This window comes from Podarcis gaigeae (genome assembly GCF_964106915.1).
Source record: "Podarcis gaigeae genome assembly, chromosome: 10".
Taxonomy (NCBI): domain Eukaryota; kingdom Metazoa; phylum Chordata; class Lepidosauria; order Squamata; family Lacertidae; genus Podarcis; species Podarcis gaigeae.
In genome coordinates, this window is record NC_139686.1 from 3474669 (window position 1) to 3492687 (window position 18019).

General features: G+C 47.9%; 3 protein-coding genes across 3 annotated transcripts in view; all 3 read left to right on the forward strand.

Annotated features, from left to right (window-relative positions):
• LOC310825841 (uncharacterized protein) overlaps window positions 1–2571 on the forward strand; it is a gene marked incomplete at its 3' end in the record, with an annotated part of 30932 nt that extends 28361 nt beyond the window's left edge. Inside the window, exon 4 of the mRNA XM_083699663.1 lies at window positions 337–2571. Coding sequence (XP_083555789.1) covers window positions 463–2571 — 2109 coding nt within the window. The remainder of the gene's footprint in view (window positions 1–336) is intronic.
• Window positions 1–16052, forward strand: part of LOC310826101 (uncharacterized protein) — a 56069-nt gene extending 40017 nt beyond the window's left edge. Inside the window, exon 2 of the mRNA XM_083700687.1 lies at window positions 15209–16052. The gene's annotated coding sequence lies outside the window, so the exon portion shown is untranslated. The remainder of the gene's footprint in view (window positions 1–15208) is intronic.
• The window catches only part of LOC310825823 (uncharacterized protein), a gene marked incomplete at its 5' end in the record, with an annotated part of 50840 nt that continues 45580 nt past the window's right edge, over window positions 12760–18019 (forward strand). The window contains one exon of the mRNA XM_083699644.1: window positions 12760–15030. Coding sequence (XP_083555770.1) covers window positions 12760–13836 — 1077 coding nt within the window. The 3' untranslated portion in view covers window positions 13837–15030. The remainder of the gene's footprint in view (window positions 15031–18019) is intronic.

Genomic DNA, 18019 nt, shown 5'->3' on the forward strand with positions numbered 1-18019 from the left:
ATTATGATGCAGAGAATGGGAAATGTCCAAAGGAATGATGAACCAGAGAAAGAGAGGGTCTTTTCATAGACAGAGAGCAGCTGCCTTTCCTTTGAGGAAACAATTGATTTGAATAGGCTGTATTCCAAGATCATGCTGCTATATTAACGATGACTGAGGATTATGAAAGGTTGCTGATGCATTACTATCATTTGATGACATTGCATCTTCGTTTCCTCAAAACTGGGAACATAGGTAGGAGGCAGGGGAATGTAGGAGATGCTGAAATAAGAGAAGGTGCTAACGGCGCTTGCTGTGTTCTCTTCCCCTTTCTTCTCTTCCTTGAAACCCAAACAGGATTTCCTTTCCTCCCACTTTGAAGAAGGTGATGGAGAAGACATTCAGAATTCTGAGGGATGGGGCACTTTGGTTTTATTAGGTAGAGACATTAAAATGTGTGAAATGCGGACTATGCATCAGTGAATGAGCACACATAGTTCACATCAACGACCTCCAACAGGGGAGAAACCATTGAAAGGTATGGAGTGTGGGAAAAGTTTCACTGATAGTGGAAAAATTAGAACACATCAACGCATTCACACAGGGGAAAAACCTTTTAAATGTCTGGAGTGTGGAAAGAGCTTCAGTCATAGTGGACACCTCAATATACATCAACGGACTCACACTGGGGATAAACCATTTAAATGCCTGGAGTGCGGAAAGTGCTTCAGTCAGAATGGAGACCTTAAATTACACAAGCGGATTCATACAGGGGAGAAACCATATAAATGTATGGAGTGTGGAAAGAGCTTCAGTCGGAGTGGACACCTCAATATGCATCAAGGGACTCACACAAGGGAGAAACCATTTGAATGCCTGGAGTGCGGAAAGTGCTTCAGTCACAATGGACACTTAAGTTTACATCAACGGATTCACACAGGGGAAAAACGTTTTAAATGTCTGGATTGTGGAAAGAGCTTCAGTCGGAGTGATATACTTAGAACACATCAGAGGACTCACACAGGAGAGAAACCATTTAAATGCATGGAGTGTGGAAAGAGCTTCAGTCAGAGTGGACACCTCAATATACATCAACGGACTCACACGGGTGAAAAACCATATAAATGTATGGAATGCGGAAAGAGCTTCAGTCAGAATGGACACCTTAAAATACACCTGCGGATTCACACAGGGGATAAACCATATAAATGTATGGAGTGTGGAAAGAGCTTCAGTTTCAATTCAAACCTTAGAAAACATCAACGGACTCACACAGGGGGAAAACCTCTTAAATGTATGGAGTGTGGAAAGAGCTTTAGTGATATTGGAACCCTTAGACAACATCAGTGGACTCACACAGGAGAGAAACCATTTAAATGCATGGAGTGTGGAAAGACCTTCAGTCAGAGGGGACCCCTCAATATACATCAACGGACTCACACAGGGGAGAAACCATTTGAATGCATGGAATGCGTAAAGAGCTTCAGTCAGAATGGACACCTTAAAATACACCTGCGGATTCACACAGGGGATAAACCATTTAAATGTATGGAGTGTGGAAAGAGCTTCAGTTTAAATGGAAACCTTAGAATACATCAACGGACTCATACAGGGGAGAAACCATATAAATGTATGGAGTGTGGAAACAGCTTTAGTGATAACGGAAGCCTTAGAACACATCAGCGGACTCATACAGGGGAGAAACCATTTAAATGCATGGAGTGCGGAAAGTGCTTCAGTCAGAGTGGAAACCTCAATATACATCAACGGACTCACACAGGGGAAAAGCCATTTGAATGCGTGGAGTGCGGAAAGTGCTTCAGTCAGAGTGGAAACCTTAAATCACACAAGTGGATTCACACAGGGGAGAAACCATATAAATGTATGGAGTTTGGAAACAGCTTCAGTACGAGTGGACAACTCAATAGGCATCAACGGACATACACAGGGGGAAAACCACTTAAATGTATGGAGTGTGGAAAGAGCTTTAGTGATAATGGAACCCTTAGAACACATCAGCGGACTCACACAGGGGAGAAACTATTTAAATGCATGGAGTGTGGAAACAGCTTTAGTCAGAGTGGACTCCTCAATATACATCAACGGACTCACTCAGGGGAGAAACCATATAAATGTATGGAGTGTGGAAACAGCTTTAGTGATAATGGAAACCTTAGAACACATCAGCGGACTCACACAGGAGAGAAACCATTTAAATGCATGGAGTGTGAAAAGAGCCTCAGTCAGAGTGGAAACCTCAATATACATCAACGGACTCACACAGGGGAGAAACCATATAAATGTATAGAGTGTGGAAACAGCTTTAGTGATAATGGAACCCTTAGAATACATCAACGGACTCACACAGGAGAGAAACCATTTAAATGCATGGAGTGTGGAAAGAGCTTCAGTCAGAGTGGACACCTCAATATACATCAACGGACTCACACAGGCGAAAAGCCATTTGAATGCCTGGAGGGCGGAAAGTGCTTCATTCAGAATGGAGACCTTAAATTACACAAGCGGATTCATACAGGGGAGAAACCATATAAATGTATGGAGTGTGGACAGAGCTTCAGGCATAATGGACACCTTAGAAAACATCAGCATATACACAGGGGAGAAATTGTTTAAATGTATGGACTGTGGACGGAACTGCAGTCAGAGCGGAACCCTTGATTTCTGTCAACAAACTCACACAAAAGACAAACCGTATAAATATCAGGAAAGTAGATACAGGTTCAGTCCTAGTGGAAGTTCTAAATGAACAGACTCAGGAACATGAAGAACTTTAGGAGTTGAAACCGTACAAACCATCAACAAACTCAAAGAGGAGAAGCAGTTTAAATGAAAAGATTGCAAAAAGTGCTTTATTTACAATGGAGTGTTTAAGGAACATCCAGGGACTTTCCCATGGAAGAACCCATTTAGATGTATGGAGTGTGGGACGTTTTCCTTTCAGTGTCTACTCTTTCTTCACAGCAATGAACTCATCAGGAAATCAGTCTTAAACACATGACGTGTATTTGAAGTGCTTGTGTTTATATGTAAAACTGAACAGCAACAAAATTTTGAAGGCAATGTCAAACAATGTGAGTATAATCTAAGAGGTATAGTACCTTTTGAGAGATAGGATGAATCTGGTTTGCTGGTGGTGAGTGAGGATGAGGGCTGGGCGATATATTGATATCTTGTCCAATACCGGTTTCTAGACCACATCGTGAAAACATTTGAAGAACAACTGATATGGCAATACACCGTGAATCACAGTGTGTATTTCTGGGATGTGTCTGCAAGCAGCGGCAGAAAGCTTTTCTTCGTGAAGTCCCTGCAGATGCTGAGTTGTTGATTTCACTCCAAGACGGCAGGAAGCGAAAGACACACATCCATTGCCCTGCGTTCTTCCAGCCTCTTTCCTCCCTTGCTCCCTTCTGTTCATCTGTGTGCCTGACTTAGATATCCTGTGTGCTGTATGATTTTACTGCTGGAACTGGATTTGCTCTCAGGAGCTAAGTTTTGTGCCTCACTGGGGACCCAGTGAGAACTGTATGCTTTGAAAGCTCTGTAAACTATTACTGAAGAAGTCCTGCTGCCTCTGTGTGTGTTTTTGACCTCAGCATGGGAATTGCTCTACACGTTGCCCCTACCCTGCTGCTACGTGCCTCATGCCCTGGAGTTGGTCTACTCAAGCATGCAAGATGGCATGCACCAAACTCTGTCACCCCACCACTGCATGATTTCAAAACACTACTTATTCAACAGAACTTCATCCCTGCCCCCTGTGCATTTTGAAAAAAACTTGAAATACTGAAATTGAATGGGAGATTTTCCCCCAAGCCTAATTTCAAGAGGGGGATGGAGGGACTGCAGGTACGAGGGAAGTCTCCTGGTGGGTCCCATATTCACTCATGAACCCCATGGGCAACCCCAGAGCTCCTGCTTATTCTGGGGTTTGGAGAAGATAGTACTTTTCCATATTCCCAGAAGTTATTATTCAATCCTGCTGCTAGGGAGTACTCCTACCAGAGGACCAGAGTGTATATTACTATCATACTGATTTTACTGCTATGGCTGTTTTTGCTGTCATGGACTGGCTGGCTGGGGGGGGGGGGTGAGGCACCAGCTGGGGAACCCCCAAGGGAAGAAGGCTCAGAGCCTGGGGACTGGTGGTGGGATGGCAATGAGCAGAAAGAGGGAGAAAATTGAGCAGAACGGGAGGGGAGGTGTTGCAAGCTTAGGAGGAAACAGGGTTTGGTGAGTAGGAAGAGGCTGGGGCAGAGAGCAGTTCGGGCTCAGAGGGAGGAGAGTGTTGGATAATTGGCATGGCTAATTGGTTTACGACCCCAATTAGGCGCAGCTCCTTGAATGGCAGCCCGGCACTCTTCCGTCTGCGCCCTCTCTGCTGGTCCTCCTCCGGCAGCCACAAGTGCAGAGCAAACACAGCGGGCTGTTGCGTCTCGGTGTAGAAGATCCAAACACACCTAGGCGTCTGTGTGTTTAGTTAACAGTCTTTATTACAGCAGTAAAACAATTACAGAGCTTTCCTGGACTCAGCTCACACATTTTGCTCCCGTTTCCTTCGGAAGCAGAGACAGAACAGAAAGTGGAAACAGACCACTCCCTCAAGAGTCAGGCCTCATGAATGTGAGACGTCACTCAGAACTTCTTAACCCTGTAAGTTCTGAATCTCTCCACACCCCCTCTCGTCTTGCATCCTGAGGCGACCTGTGGATGTACCTTTACAGACCTCTGTGAGATCAATCCCTTCCCCAATGCCTTGCACCTTCTCCTGGCGTTCCTGTCAGGCACCTGTGGAACATCCTCACAACTCTCAGGTTCGCACTGTGCGAAACCAACCCACACACCTGTGGCCTGATACCTTTCAGGTGGAATGCCCTTCGTTGTGCGACTGGACCGCCTGGGCACAAACTCAGGTACTTCTTCTGACTCACTGTGGTCAGCAGGTGTGTCCTCTGCATCACGGGATTCCCCCTCTGACTTAAAGCGTCTTCGAATTCGCTGCATTACGCTAACAGGAGACGCAGGCTCACTCTTGGGCTCTCTTTTGACAACCTGTGGAGACGCCCCACCCTGTTCTTGACCCTGGTCAGTGACCTGGTTGTCAGCAGGTAGAGCACCTGGCTCTCCTTCCTGCTCTGAATCTTCCTGCTCTGAATCAGACAGACATTCTGAGAGAACGTCACGCCTTGCAGGAGTCTTTGACCTACCATCCTGCTCATAGAACTCAGCATTTTTACTGATCAGAAGCTTACTCTGATCACCTTCTGGATATGCAAACCGCCATGCTTTAGAAGACGGCTCATACCCACAGAAGATCATTTTCTGGAACTTGGGTCCACCTGGCCTTTGCAAAGCCTTTGGCACTGGCACAGATGCCGGTGACCCGAACGGACGGAGGAAATGAATCTGAGGTTTCCTCCCGTGAAGCATGAAAAACGGGGTGTCACCTACCACTGAATTGTAGGACCGATTCCAGGTGAAATTCACATTCTTAATTGCCTCCATCCAAAAGCTTGGAGGTAACCCAGAGTCTGACAGCAACACCTGTGTAGCCTTAACTAGAGCTTCACTTCTGAGCTCTGCCACCCCCCTCTCTTGAGGAGAAGTCACCTTGTGACGTATCCCTTTCTGGTGAAAGAACTTCTGCAGAGCAGACCCAGTAAACTCTGCACACTCTTACACCATCAGGAACTGAGAGTCCCCCACACCTGCTTCCCCCACACCTGCCTTCCTTGTCTGGATTCAACCTCAATCTCTTAGCTGCCATTCATCCTCCAACCACCTCTTTCCAGCTCTTTCTGTGATGTATGATGTATCTGGGGATGCTGGTCTTGGGTTACACCCCGTCTGTGATGTGTGTATGATGTACGGAGGGATGGTCTTGAGCTCCAGGGCAGGGCATTTAAAATGTCTGTAGAAGGTCTTGTGTGCCATTGTTCTGGGTTCCTCCTCCCTCCTGCGTGTGGTGAGTGATGACCCTGTTGCAACAGATCAATAAAGATCAGGCTTACTAGCTGCTTTGCTTCTCAATATTCTCTGGTTGGCCTCTGTTATTTTCTCCTACCAATAGGGAACCTACGTAAGGACTCTATATGGGCTCTTGGATACCCCAAAAGGGAAAAAGGGCAGATTTTTTGTTTACAACATTTGCTTGGAACATTTATTTTATATATATTAGACCTCAAAATTCTTACAACAATTGCATATGGTTGCATGAACGTTTAAGACCTCTCCCAATTTCCCACAATACATTTTTTCACAGCATCATCCATACAACACAAATGTGTCACAAAGTAGGAGTGTTTGGAATTTAGAAACATGAGCCAATCACCTACCCCTCTCAACAACCCCACTTTCCCCACACCTTTTAACTACCCCCTTCCCCAAAGAACCATAATAGTATTTACCCATCCCCCTAGCTTGCAAGGTTTTCCTCCACTTCTCCTCTGAATGCATCAGGATTCAACCCACCATCCCAATGGATTTCTGCCTGGGACATGTGCTGCCCTCGATCGCCTCCTGCCTCCTAAGGGATTATGGAGTCAGGGGGAGCCCTGGAGACCCCAATTCTAGAGGAGTCATTAGCCATTGGAAGCAAGTAACTGTTGACGTTTCAACAGTTTTCTATACAATATTGGAGAGTCGGAGGAAACAGTCCAATTCATGGTATCCGCTTCTTGCTACAATTGTATAGGCTGCTTTTCTGAGCCTCTTTGCTGTTGTGCATGGAAGGTGCCTGTGTCAATGGTCATTGTCCTGGCCTTAGAGTGTGTGGTGGGGACTTGGGGTTTTTGGGGAGTCGTATAACTGTCCCCCCTTCCTGATTTGAAGAGCACCAATACCTAAAACACGGATGGACGACTCGTGGCGTAGAGTGGGGGAAGGAAGGATTTTGCAATATAAAGTGTTATGGAAAAATTTAGGTGTGAGGCTGCTCAGTCCCCCAGCTGGCCGGGCAGAGCCCGTGGGTCCCTGCGGAATAAAGGAAGGCGTCCAGCCAACCGGAGCAAATAGCTGTAGACCAAAGTTTACTGCGCAATAGGTTCAAAAAACAAATTTGAACCCCGAGGATGGGGTGACAAGGACTTTTAAAACTTTCCCACCATATCCCAGAATACAGTTAATACAGCATCATTGCTACATCACTGACATGTCACAGAAGGGGAGGGGTTAACCTTGGCAAACATGCCCAAAGATTAGTACAAGCAGACATGGGAGGGCAAGACTCAAGTATAAGATTAGCATAGACAAATATGTCTTAAGTACCCACCACCCAAAAGTCCAACACAAATTCCTTTGCATGGCATGTCTGGAGCCTGCGACAAGTCTGGAGATGAGATTTGGCTTCCTCTGGCTAACAATGAGCCCAGCAATTCTCCCCTCTGAGAACTTCCTGGAGTCCTTTTTCAAGGGGAAAATAGTTTTGGAATGAAGAAAACTGGGAAAGGAGATGATTTTATATTATTTTTAAAGCTAGGTAACTTCCCTGAGCTGTCAAGTTGAAAGGATACATTCAGGTATAATATTTATAATATTTAACTTTAAAGATGTGCCCCTCCCCGTAACTTCCGTAACATTTAGATTGTGGGGTGGGGGACCCCACTTTGCAAGTGGATTGCCGGGATCAGCCCCTCCCTTCTCTCCTGATCCACTAGGAAGAGGGGAGGGGGAAAACCTTCCTTCCCCCCCCCACTAAATTCCTCCCCTCCCGGTACATCATTGTCGCACCCCGCCCTCACAACCTCAAATTGGTCCCATACGTTGCACCTCTTCCTCCTCCTCGGAATCCAGTTTCTGTTCCGGGAATGGAGGGGTGGGGGTGAGCCCCCCCCCCAAAAAAAACCTGCCTGCTTCTCCCGCAAGTGGAGCTTCTGCGCCGGATTGCTGCTCTGCGCCGTAGCTCTAGGGGCGCGCTTTTGGATAGGGGAGGAGGGGCGGCAGGGGAGGACACCCCCCTTCCCCCCCCCCGTGGATATTGCTGCAGGAAAGGAAAGGAGAATCTGGAGCGAGGACAAAGAGGTAAAGGGGTCGCGGGGGGGGGGAGAGAAGGACCCAGAGACCCCCGCAAGCTCCTCAAAGCGCCTTTCGCGGTCCCCACGGGCAGGGCCTGGATACCTGCACGAGTGCTGCGAAGGGGGATTTCCTTAGGCGCCTTGGCAGCGGCGGACATGGGGCGCCAACGGAGGGAGACCCCACGAGGACCCCTTGCCCCGTTTCCCCCACGCAGGGATCCCTGGAGCCCTGTGGGCTCCGCATGTAGAAAGGCGGGCCATGAAAGGGTTAACGGGCGCGAGGGACGCCTGGATAGAGACCCCCGTGTGGCTCGTGTTGGGGGGGGGGGTTGTCCTCTGGATGGAGAGATAGGGGGCGCAGGGCGAGGGGTGAGCCCCGCCAAGGCGACCTCTGGGTGCAGGGAGACTCAGGGAAAGAGGGAGGGGGTCAAGGAAGTCGGGGCGAGCATCCCTGGGGCAGGGAAGGGCAGCAATGGGAGAGAGTGAGAGAGAGAGATACAGAGATACTGGAAGACCAGTCCTTGGGGAGATGTCTCCATCCTGGCGCCCGCCGGGAATCTCCAGAGGGGCCTCCTTGCCTTCTCCCTCCCACCCAAGAATCGGCCACCCCTTCAAGGCGACCAGAGAGGGATCCCTGGAAAGTGGGGGAGGGGTCCAGTCCCCCCACCCCTTCCTTCCTGCAAGCTCCATCCTCTTCACGCCCACATAAGCTCCTGCCCGCCCCAGACACAGTGGTTCAAATCCTGAGGAGAAGAGACGAGGGGAAAGGCCTTCTGAGAAGCGGCTATTTGTTTCCTCAATCCCACCCAGGAAGCAGCCAGAAACCTTTTCGTCTCTCTCAGGCTTCCATCTTTAAGTGTCTTTTCCACTGCCTGGTTCATTGAGGATGAGGATAATGTACACGTGTCATCAGAAACAGGGGTGCAGAGTCCATGGAATGGCTCTCAGACTTGGTATAGAAGTTGCACCTCAAAAGCATTTCTGTTCCTCTTATTTTTGGTAGGCAGTGTCAGAGTGATTGACAAGCTGAGATACAATCCTTCAGCATCTGATGATAGCAATTGCATGAATCTTCACAGTCAAAGGACCCATTTTCATGCTATACAGTGCCTGTGGCTGGAGGCTCTACATGCAAGGTGTGCCTATACAGGCCAGTATTAGCACAGGTGAGCTGTGTGACCTTCTCAAATTTATAGACTGTATGTGAATGAGAAGTTGTGGGTGGGATTACAGTTTATGGCATCCCTGTGATTTTCTCCCCTCATAACATTTCATGAGCTGATATTGCAGAACGAATTCTAAAATAACTACAAAAATAACTACAAAAGAATCACAATATAATAAGAATGATTGTAGTATTTCCACGCTACCTAACTGGCTGGGTTTCCCCAGCCACTCTGGGCAAATTACAGTACATATAAAAGACAGTAAAACATCAGACATTCAAAACCTCCCGATACAGGGCTGCCTTCAGCTGTCTTCTAAAAGTCAGATAGTTGCCCATTTCCTTGCCCTCTGCCTGCTTCCCTGTAACTTCGCTTCTCACGGGGGGGGGGGGGTGAACCAGCAGAAGACCCTCAAAGGAGGACCTCAGTGTCCAGACTGAGCGATGGGCGTGGAGACGTTCCTTCAGGTCTACATACCCGAGGCTGTTTAGGGCTTTAGGTTTCAGATCTTCCTCCTCCGCAATGATCTCCAGAGCAAGTCCGACATACAATTAGTAGAGTAGGAAAAAACGCTCAGAGACAGCAAAAAAATTCCTTCAGCAAATAAATTTGTGACTGAAGGCATAAAAGGATTCTGTGCCTGAAAAATGCAACCACAGCAATTTAAAGGTCATCACCAACAATGTGAATTGTGCTCAGAAATGTACTGGGAGTGAGTGACTATCCTTTAGGACTGGTGTTCTGTTGTCTCAGCGGCTGCTCCCATTCTGTTGTCTAGCTAACACATTCTGGATTAGTTGCAGTTTACGAGTCACCTCCAAAGGTAGCCTCATGTATCACATGGCAATAATCCAAGCAGGAGATCAGCAGAGCATGCACCACTCTGGTGAAATAGTCGACAGGCTGGTAGGGTCTCATCCTGCGTACCAGATGGAGCTGGCTGACAGCTGCCCTGGACACAAAACTGACCTGTGCCTCCATGGACAGCTGTGAGTCCAAAATGATGCCCAGTCTGCGCACCTGGTCCTTCAGGGCCATAGTTACCCCATTCAGGACCAGGGAGTCCCCCACACCTGCCTGCCCCCTGTCCCCCTGGAACAGTATTTCTGTCTTGTCAAGATTCAGCCTCAATCTGTTAGCCGCCATCCATCCTCCAACCGCCTCCAGACACTCACACAGGACCTTCCCGGGTTCCAATTTAAAAGAGAGGAAGAGCTGGGTATCATCCACATACTGGGGAACACGCAGCCCAAACCCCCTGATGATCTCTCCCAGTGACTTCATATAGACATTAAAAAGCATGGGGGAGAGGACGGAGCCCTGAGGCACCCCACAAGTGAGCACCCAGGGGTCAGAACACTCATCCCCCAACACCACTTTTTGGACATGGCCCAGGAGGAAAACTGGAACCACTGCATAGCAGGGCCCTCAGCTCCCCTAGAGGGTCCAGAAGGATACCATGGTCAAAGGTCTCCAAAGCCGCTGAGAGATCCAGCAGAACCAGGAAATAGCGCAACCAGGGCAATTTCAGTCCCCTGATGAGGCCTGAATCCCAATTGGAAGGATAATGGTGGCAGAAGCTGTCCTGGTCCTGCAGCCCACAAAAGCTCCAGGCACCAGATGTTCATTAGCTTTGAAGGGGTCATTGGATAATTGGTAGTCTTTTCTTCAAAAGACAAATATTTTGAATACCTTTACAGTGACATATGATGTAAATAGCGTTTCTGTTTTCCTTGTTCGACATTGGAGAGAGCTTGATACACAAGTCTGAGTTCATCCCTCCCCCTGAAACTGCTGTGTTAGCAGCACTGCCTGGACAGTGTGTTTGGGGGTCCTGGGCTGCCTAGACAACAAGACCCCCTTCTCCCCCTGGCTTATATGGTCCCAAGGAAAGCAGAGCAGTACGTTAGGCACCAGCTTGGCTGCAGGAGTGGCTGGAAGGAGGTGTGCAGGGCACCATCCAACCCTCTTAGAGACTCCACTCTGGATTTCTGTAGGTTTTCCTCCACAGCTTTTTCTTCCCCTGAAGATAACTCAAGAGGCAATGAAGGTTTAGGAGCAGAGTTTTCCTTCTCAATGGGCTCCCTTCCCGGGTTGACGATCCCATCTGCCCTTCAGTTTCCTCTACAGCATGGGCAGAATCTGCATTCTTGAGTGTGGGATTCACTGTTGTTCTCATCCTCTCATCCACCAGGGCCTGCCGTCACCGGCAGCAGAATTCCCCAACACACCAAGGATTTGAGACCCATCAGGTATCCTCACCTGGTTTAGCCGGCCGGTTGAAGTCGTTCCTGAGATTGCGGCCCATTTTGCATGCTGACAGCTTCTGCAAGCCACAGGTGAGAGCTGAGTGCAGGGTGGGGACCAATGGTGGGTGGGGACCAATGGTGGATAAATTACTCCCACCAAAGGTACTACCGCTCCCCTAGCACCCCAAGACATCCTATAATTATGATATTTAAGACAGATCAGGAATAAATTCATATCTCAAGAAATAACACAACTTCAGGTTGTTAATGAATCAATACCACATATTCAAGGATGAAGTTCCCGCTAAGTACAGTTATCCATTTGCCTTTAATATCCAGCTTTTTCAGTGTCAGATTAGGATAGTCTTGTGTCAGGAGACGGGCACAAGATCAGGCAGCACATCATTATTATAGGCAGCAATGGTGGTGGGTGTTTCCATCTGGTATTCCCATGCGCCACCTGCTTTCCTTCTGCTTCTCCTGCTCTCCATGCAATGTGAGGCATGTAGACTGAGGTCCATTTCCAAGAACAGGAGCTTCCCTGAGCACCCATTCAGCTGACGCCAAGTACCAAGCTTTGTCACTAGTTCTCTGACTGACCCAGACCACAGTCCCTGGAAAAGACGAAGACCTGAGTCTCACAAAATGGTTTATATGGACCTCCTGAGGCCAATGGGATTGTGCAGGCGATTCATAAAGATCTAGAGGTGGAAACTGGGGTGGGTGGAGGATTATGATGCAGAGAATGGGAAATGTCCAAAGGAATGATGAACCAGAGAAAGAGAGAGTCTTTTCATAGACAGAGAGCAGCTGCCTTTCCTTTAAGGAAACAATTGATTTGAAAAGGCTGTATTCCAAGATCATGCTGCTATATTAACGATGACTGAGGATTATGAAAGGTTGCTGATGCATTACCATCATTTGGTGACATTGCATCTTCATTTCCTCAAAACTGGGAACATGGGTAGGAGGCAGGGGAATGTAGGAGATGCTGAAATAGGAGAAGGTGCTAATGGAGCTTGCTGTGTTCGCTTCCCCTTTCCTCTCTTCCTAGAAAGCCAAACAGGATTTCCTTTCCTCCCACTTTGAAGAAGGTGATGGAGAAGACATTCAGAATTCTGAGGGATGGGACACTTTATTTCATTAGGTATAGACATTAAAATGTGTGAAATGTGGAATATGCTTCACTGAATGAGCACACATAGCTCACATGAGCTATCTCAAGAAGGGGAGAAACCATTTAAAGGTATGGAGAGTGAGAAAAGTTTCACTGATAGTGAAAAACTTAGAACACATCAGCGGACTCACACAGGGGGAAAACCACTTAAATGTATGGAGTGTGGAAAGAGCTTTAGTGGTAATGGAACCCTTAGAACACATCAGCGGACTCACACAGGAGAGAAACCATTTGAATGCATGGAATGCGGAAAGAGGTTCAGTCGGAATGGACACCTTAAAATACACCTGTGCACTCACACAGGGGAGAAACCATATAAATGTATGGAGTGTGGAAAGAGCTTTAGTGATAATGGAAAACGTAGAACACATCAGCGGACTCACACAGGAGAGAATCCATTTAAATGCATGGAGTGTGGAAAGAGCTTCAGTCAGAGTGGAAACCTCAGTATACATCAACGGACTCACACAGGGGAGAAACCATATAAATGTATGGAGTGTGGAAAGAGCTTTAGTCAAAATGGAAACCTTAGAATACATCAACAGACTCACACAGGGGAGAAACAATTTAAATGCATGGAGTGTGGAAAGAGCTTCAGTCATAGTGGACACCTGAATATACATCAACGGACTCACACTGGGGATAAACGATTTAAATGTATGGAGTGCGGAAAGAGCTTCAGTCAGAATGGAAACCTCAGTATACATCAACGGACTCACACAGGGGAAAAGCCATTTGAATGCATGGAATGCGGAAAGTGCTTCAGTCAGAGTGGAGATCTTAAATCACACAAGCGGATTCACACAGGGGAGAAACCATATAAATGTATGGAGTGTGGAAAGAGCTTCGGTATGAGTGGACACCTCAATATACATCATCTGACTCACACAAGGGAAAAGCCATTTAAATGCATGGAGTGCGGAAAGAGCTTTAGTGATAATGGAACCCTTAGAACACATCAGCGGACTCACACAGGAGAGAAACCATTTAAATGCATTGAGTGTGGAAAGAGCTTCAGTCAGAATGGAGCACTTAAATTACACCAGCGGACTCACACAGGAGAGAAACCATTTAAATGCATGGAGTGTGGAAAGAGCTTCAGTCAGAGTGGACACCTCAATATACATCAACGGACTCACACAGGAGAGAAACCATTTGAATGCATGGAATGCGGAAAGAGCTTCAGTCAGAATGGACACCTTAAAATGCACCTGCGGATTCACACAGGATAGAAACCATATAAATGTATGGAGTGTGGAAAGAGCTTCAGTACGAGTGGAGAACTCAATAGCCATCAATGGACTCACACAGGGGGAGAACCACTTAAATGTATGGAGTGTGGAAAGAGTTTTAGTGATAATGGAACCTTTAGACAACATCAGCGGACCCACACAGGAGAGAAACCATTTAAATGCATGGAGTGTGGAAAGAGCTTCAGTCAGAGTGGATACCTCAATAAACATCAATAGACTCATACAGGGGAGAAACCATATAAATGTATGGAGTGTGGAAACAGCTTTAGTGATAATGGAAGACTTAGAAGACATCAGCGGACTCACACAGGAGAGAAACCATTTAAATGCATGGAGTGTGGAAAGAGTTTCAGTCAGAGTGGACACCTCAATATACATCAACGGACTCACACAGGGGAGAAAGCATTTGAATGCATGGAATGCGGAAAGAGCTTCAGTCAGAATGGATACCTTAGAACACATCAACGGACTTATACAGGGGAGAAACCATATAAATGTATGGAGTGTGGAAAGAGCTTCAGTTTAAATGGAAACCTTAGAATACATCAACGGACTCATACAGGGGAGAAACTATATAAATGTATGGGGTGTGGAAACAGCTTTAGTGATAATGGAAGCCTTAGAACACATCAGCGGACTCACACAGGAGAGAAACCATTTAAATGCATGGAATGTGGAAAGAGCTTCAGTTTAAATGGAAACCTTAGAATACATCAACGGACTCACACAGGAGAGAAACCATAGAAATGTATGGAATGTGGAAAGAGCTTTAGTGATAATGGAAACCTTAGAACACATCAGCGGACTCACAGAGGAGAGAACCCATTTAAATGCATGGAGTGTAGAAAGAGCTTCAGTCAGAGTGGGCACCTCAATATACATCAACGGACACACGCGGGAGAAACCATTTAAATGCATGGAGTGTGGAAAGAGCTTTAGTCAAAATGGAAACCTTAGAATACATCAACAGACTCACACAGGGGAGAAACAATTTAAATGCATGGAGTGTGGAAAGAGCTTCAGTCAGAGTGGACACCTCAATATACATCAACGGACTCACACTGGGGATAAACCATATAAATGTATGGAGTGTGGAAAGAGCATCAGTCAGAGTGGACACCTCAATATGCATCAACGGACTCACACAGGGGAGAAACCATTTAAATACATGGAGTGCGCAAAGAGCTTTAGGCAGAATGGACACCTTAGAAAACATCAGCATATACACAGGGGAGAAACTGTTTAAATGTATGGCATGTGAAAGGAGCTGCACTCAGAGTGGAACCCTTGATTTCTGTTAACGAACTCACACAAAAGACAAACCGTATAGATATCAGGAATGTAGATACAGGTTCAGTCCTAGTGGAAGTTCTAAATCAACAGACTCAGGAACATGAAGAACTTTAGGAGTTGAAACCCTACAAACATCAACAAACTCAAAGAGGAGAAGCAGTTTAAATGAAAAGATTGCAAAAAGTGCTTTATTTACAATGGAGTGTTTAAGGAACATCCTGGGACTCTCACAAGGAAGAACCCATTTAGATGTATGGAGTGTGGGACGTTTTCCTTTCAGTGTCCACTCTTTCTTCACAGCAATGAACTCATCAGGAAATCAGTCTGAAACCCACGACGTGTATTTGAAGTGCTTGTGTATATATGTAAAACTGAACAGCAACAAAATTTTGAAGGCAATCTCAAACAATGTGAGTATAATCTAAGAGGTAAAGTACCTTTTGAGAGATAGGATGAATCTGGTTTGCTGGTGGTGAGTGAGGATTAGGGCTGGGCGATATATTGATATCTGGTCCAATGCTGGTTTCTAGACCACATCGTGATAACATTTGAAGAACAACTGATATGGCAATACACCGTGAATCACAGTGTGTATTTCTGGGATGTGCCTGCAAGCAGCGGCAGAAAGCTTTTCTTTGTGAAGCCCCTGAATATGCAGAGTTGCTGACTTTCCTCCCAGGCAACAGGAAGCGAAAAACACACATCCATTGCCCTGCGTTCTTCCAGCCTCTTTCCTCCCTTGCTCCCTTCTGCCAGATTGTGTGCCTGACTTAGATATCCTGCATGCTGTATTTTTTTTACTTCTGAAACTGGGTTTGCTCTCAGAAGCAAAGTTTTGTGCCTCACTGGGGACCCAGTGAGAACTGTATGCTTTGAAAGCTCAGTAAACTATTACTGAAGAAGTCCTGCTGCCTCTGTGTGTGTTTTTGACCTCAGCATGGGAATTGCTCTACACGTGGCCCCTACCCTGCTGCTACGTGCCTCATGCCCTGGAGTTGGTCTACTCAATCATGCAAGATGGCATGCACCAAACTCTGTCACCCCACCACTGCATGATTTCAAAACACTACTTATTCAACAGAACTTCATCCCTGCCTCCTGCGCGTTCTGAAGAAAACTTGAAATACTGAAATTGAATGGGAGATTTCCCCCCAAGCCTATTTGCAGGATGGGGAAGGAGGGGCTGCAGGTACCAGGGAAGTCTCCTGGGGGGGGCCCATCTTCAATCATGAACCCCATGGGGCCACCCCAGAGCTCCTGCTTATTCTGGGGTTTGGAGAAGATAGTACTTTTCCATAGTCCCAGAAGTTATTATTCAATCCTGCTGCTAGGGAGTATTCCTACCAGAGGACCAGAGTGTATATTACTATCATACTGATTTTACTGCTATGGCTGTTTTTGCTGTCATGGACTGGCTGGATGGGGGGGGGTGAGGCACCAGCTGGGGAACCCCCAAGGGAAGAAGGCTCAGAGCCTGGGGACTGGTGGTGGGATGGCAATGAGCAGAAAGAGGGAGAAAATGGAGCAGAACGGGAGGAGGGGGCCAGGAGACCCAGAGGAGGCCGGCTGCTGAAGCATCCAGGGAGACGACGACTCCTGCTGCGACTAGCCCCCCTCTCCCCTGGTCTCCCAGAGCACACACAGAAATCCAATTCAGACCCCATGATCCTGCACATGATATTAAGAGGGTGTTTCACTGCCCCCCAACATGCATCACTTTAATCTTGTTGACAATGAACTGTATTTTCAGCCCATTCTCCCTGTTTGGAGAGCTCTTTTAGGGGCTCCTTACAATCTCTCTTTGTTAGAACAACTGCCATCAGCAAACTTTGCCCCCTCCCTACTCATTCCTAACTCTATATCATTTATGAACAAGTTGAAAAGCCACGTGATCAATACTGATCTATAGGGGACTCCACTTTCAGCTTCTCTCCATTCACAGGAGTGTTCGTTTATTAGTACGTGTTCCTCCCTCCCCCCATCCTTCTGTGCTGCGGAGGGAACCCTGCGGAAAAGTTCTGCGGTGAATTTTGCTTCCCTATACATCCAACACTGCTCAGCATTCTGCCTGCTTCTCCCGCAAGTGGAGCTTCTGCGCTGGATTGCTGCTCTGCGCCAGAGCTCTAGGGGCGCGCGCTTTCAGAAAGGGGAGGAGGGGCGGCAGGGGAGGACACACACCCCCCCCCCCGTGGATGTTGCAGGGATGGAAAGGAGAATCTGGAGCGAGGACGAAGAGGTAAAGGGGTTGCGGGGGGGGGGAGAAGGACCCAGAGACCCCGCCAGCTCCCCAAAGCGCCTTTCGCGGGCCCCATAGGCATGGGCTGGATCCCTGCACGAGTGCTGCGAAGGGGGCTTTCCTTAGGCCCCTTGGCAGCGCCGGACATGGGGCCCCCACCCAGGAGGTCCTTACGAAGTCCTCCTTGCCCCGTTTCCCCGCACAGGCATCCCTGGGGCCCTGTGGGATCTGCACGGAGAAAGGCGGGCCATGAAAGGGTTAACGGGCGCGAGGGACGCCTGGATAGAGACCCCCGTGTGGCTGGTGTTGGGGGGGTGTCCTCTGGATGGAGAGGTGGGGCGAGGGGTGAGCCCCGCCAAGGCGGCCTCTGGGTGCAGGGAAGACAGGGAAAGAGGGAGGGGGTCGAGGAAGTCGGGGGGAGCATCCCTGGGGTGAGGAAGGGCAGCAATGGGGGGGGGGAGAGAGAGAGAGACACAGGAAGACCAGTCCTTGGGGAGACGTCTCCATCGTGGCGCCCGCGGGGAATCTCTGGAGGGGCCTCCTTGGCTTCTCCATCCAGCCCAGGAATCGGCCACTCCTTCAAAGCGACTAGAGAGGGATCCCTGGAAAGTGGGGGGGGGGTCCTGTCCCCCC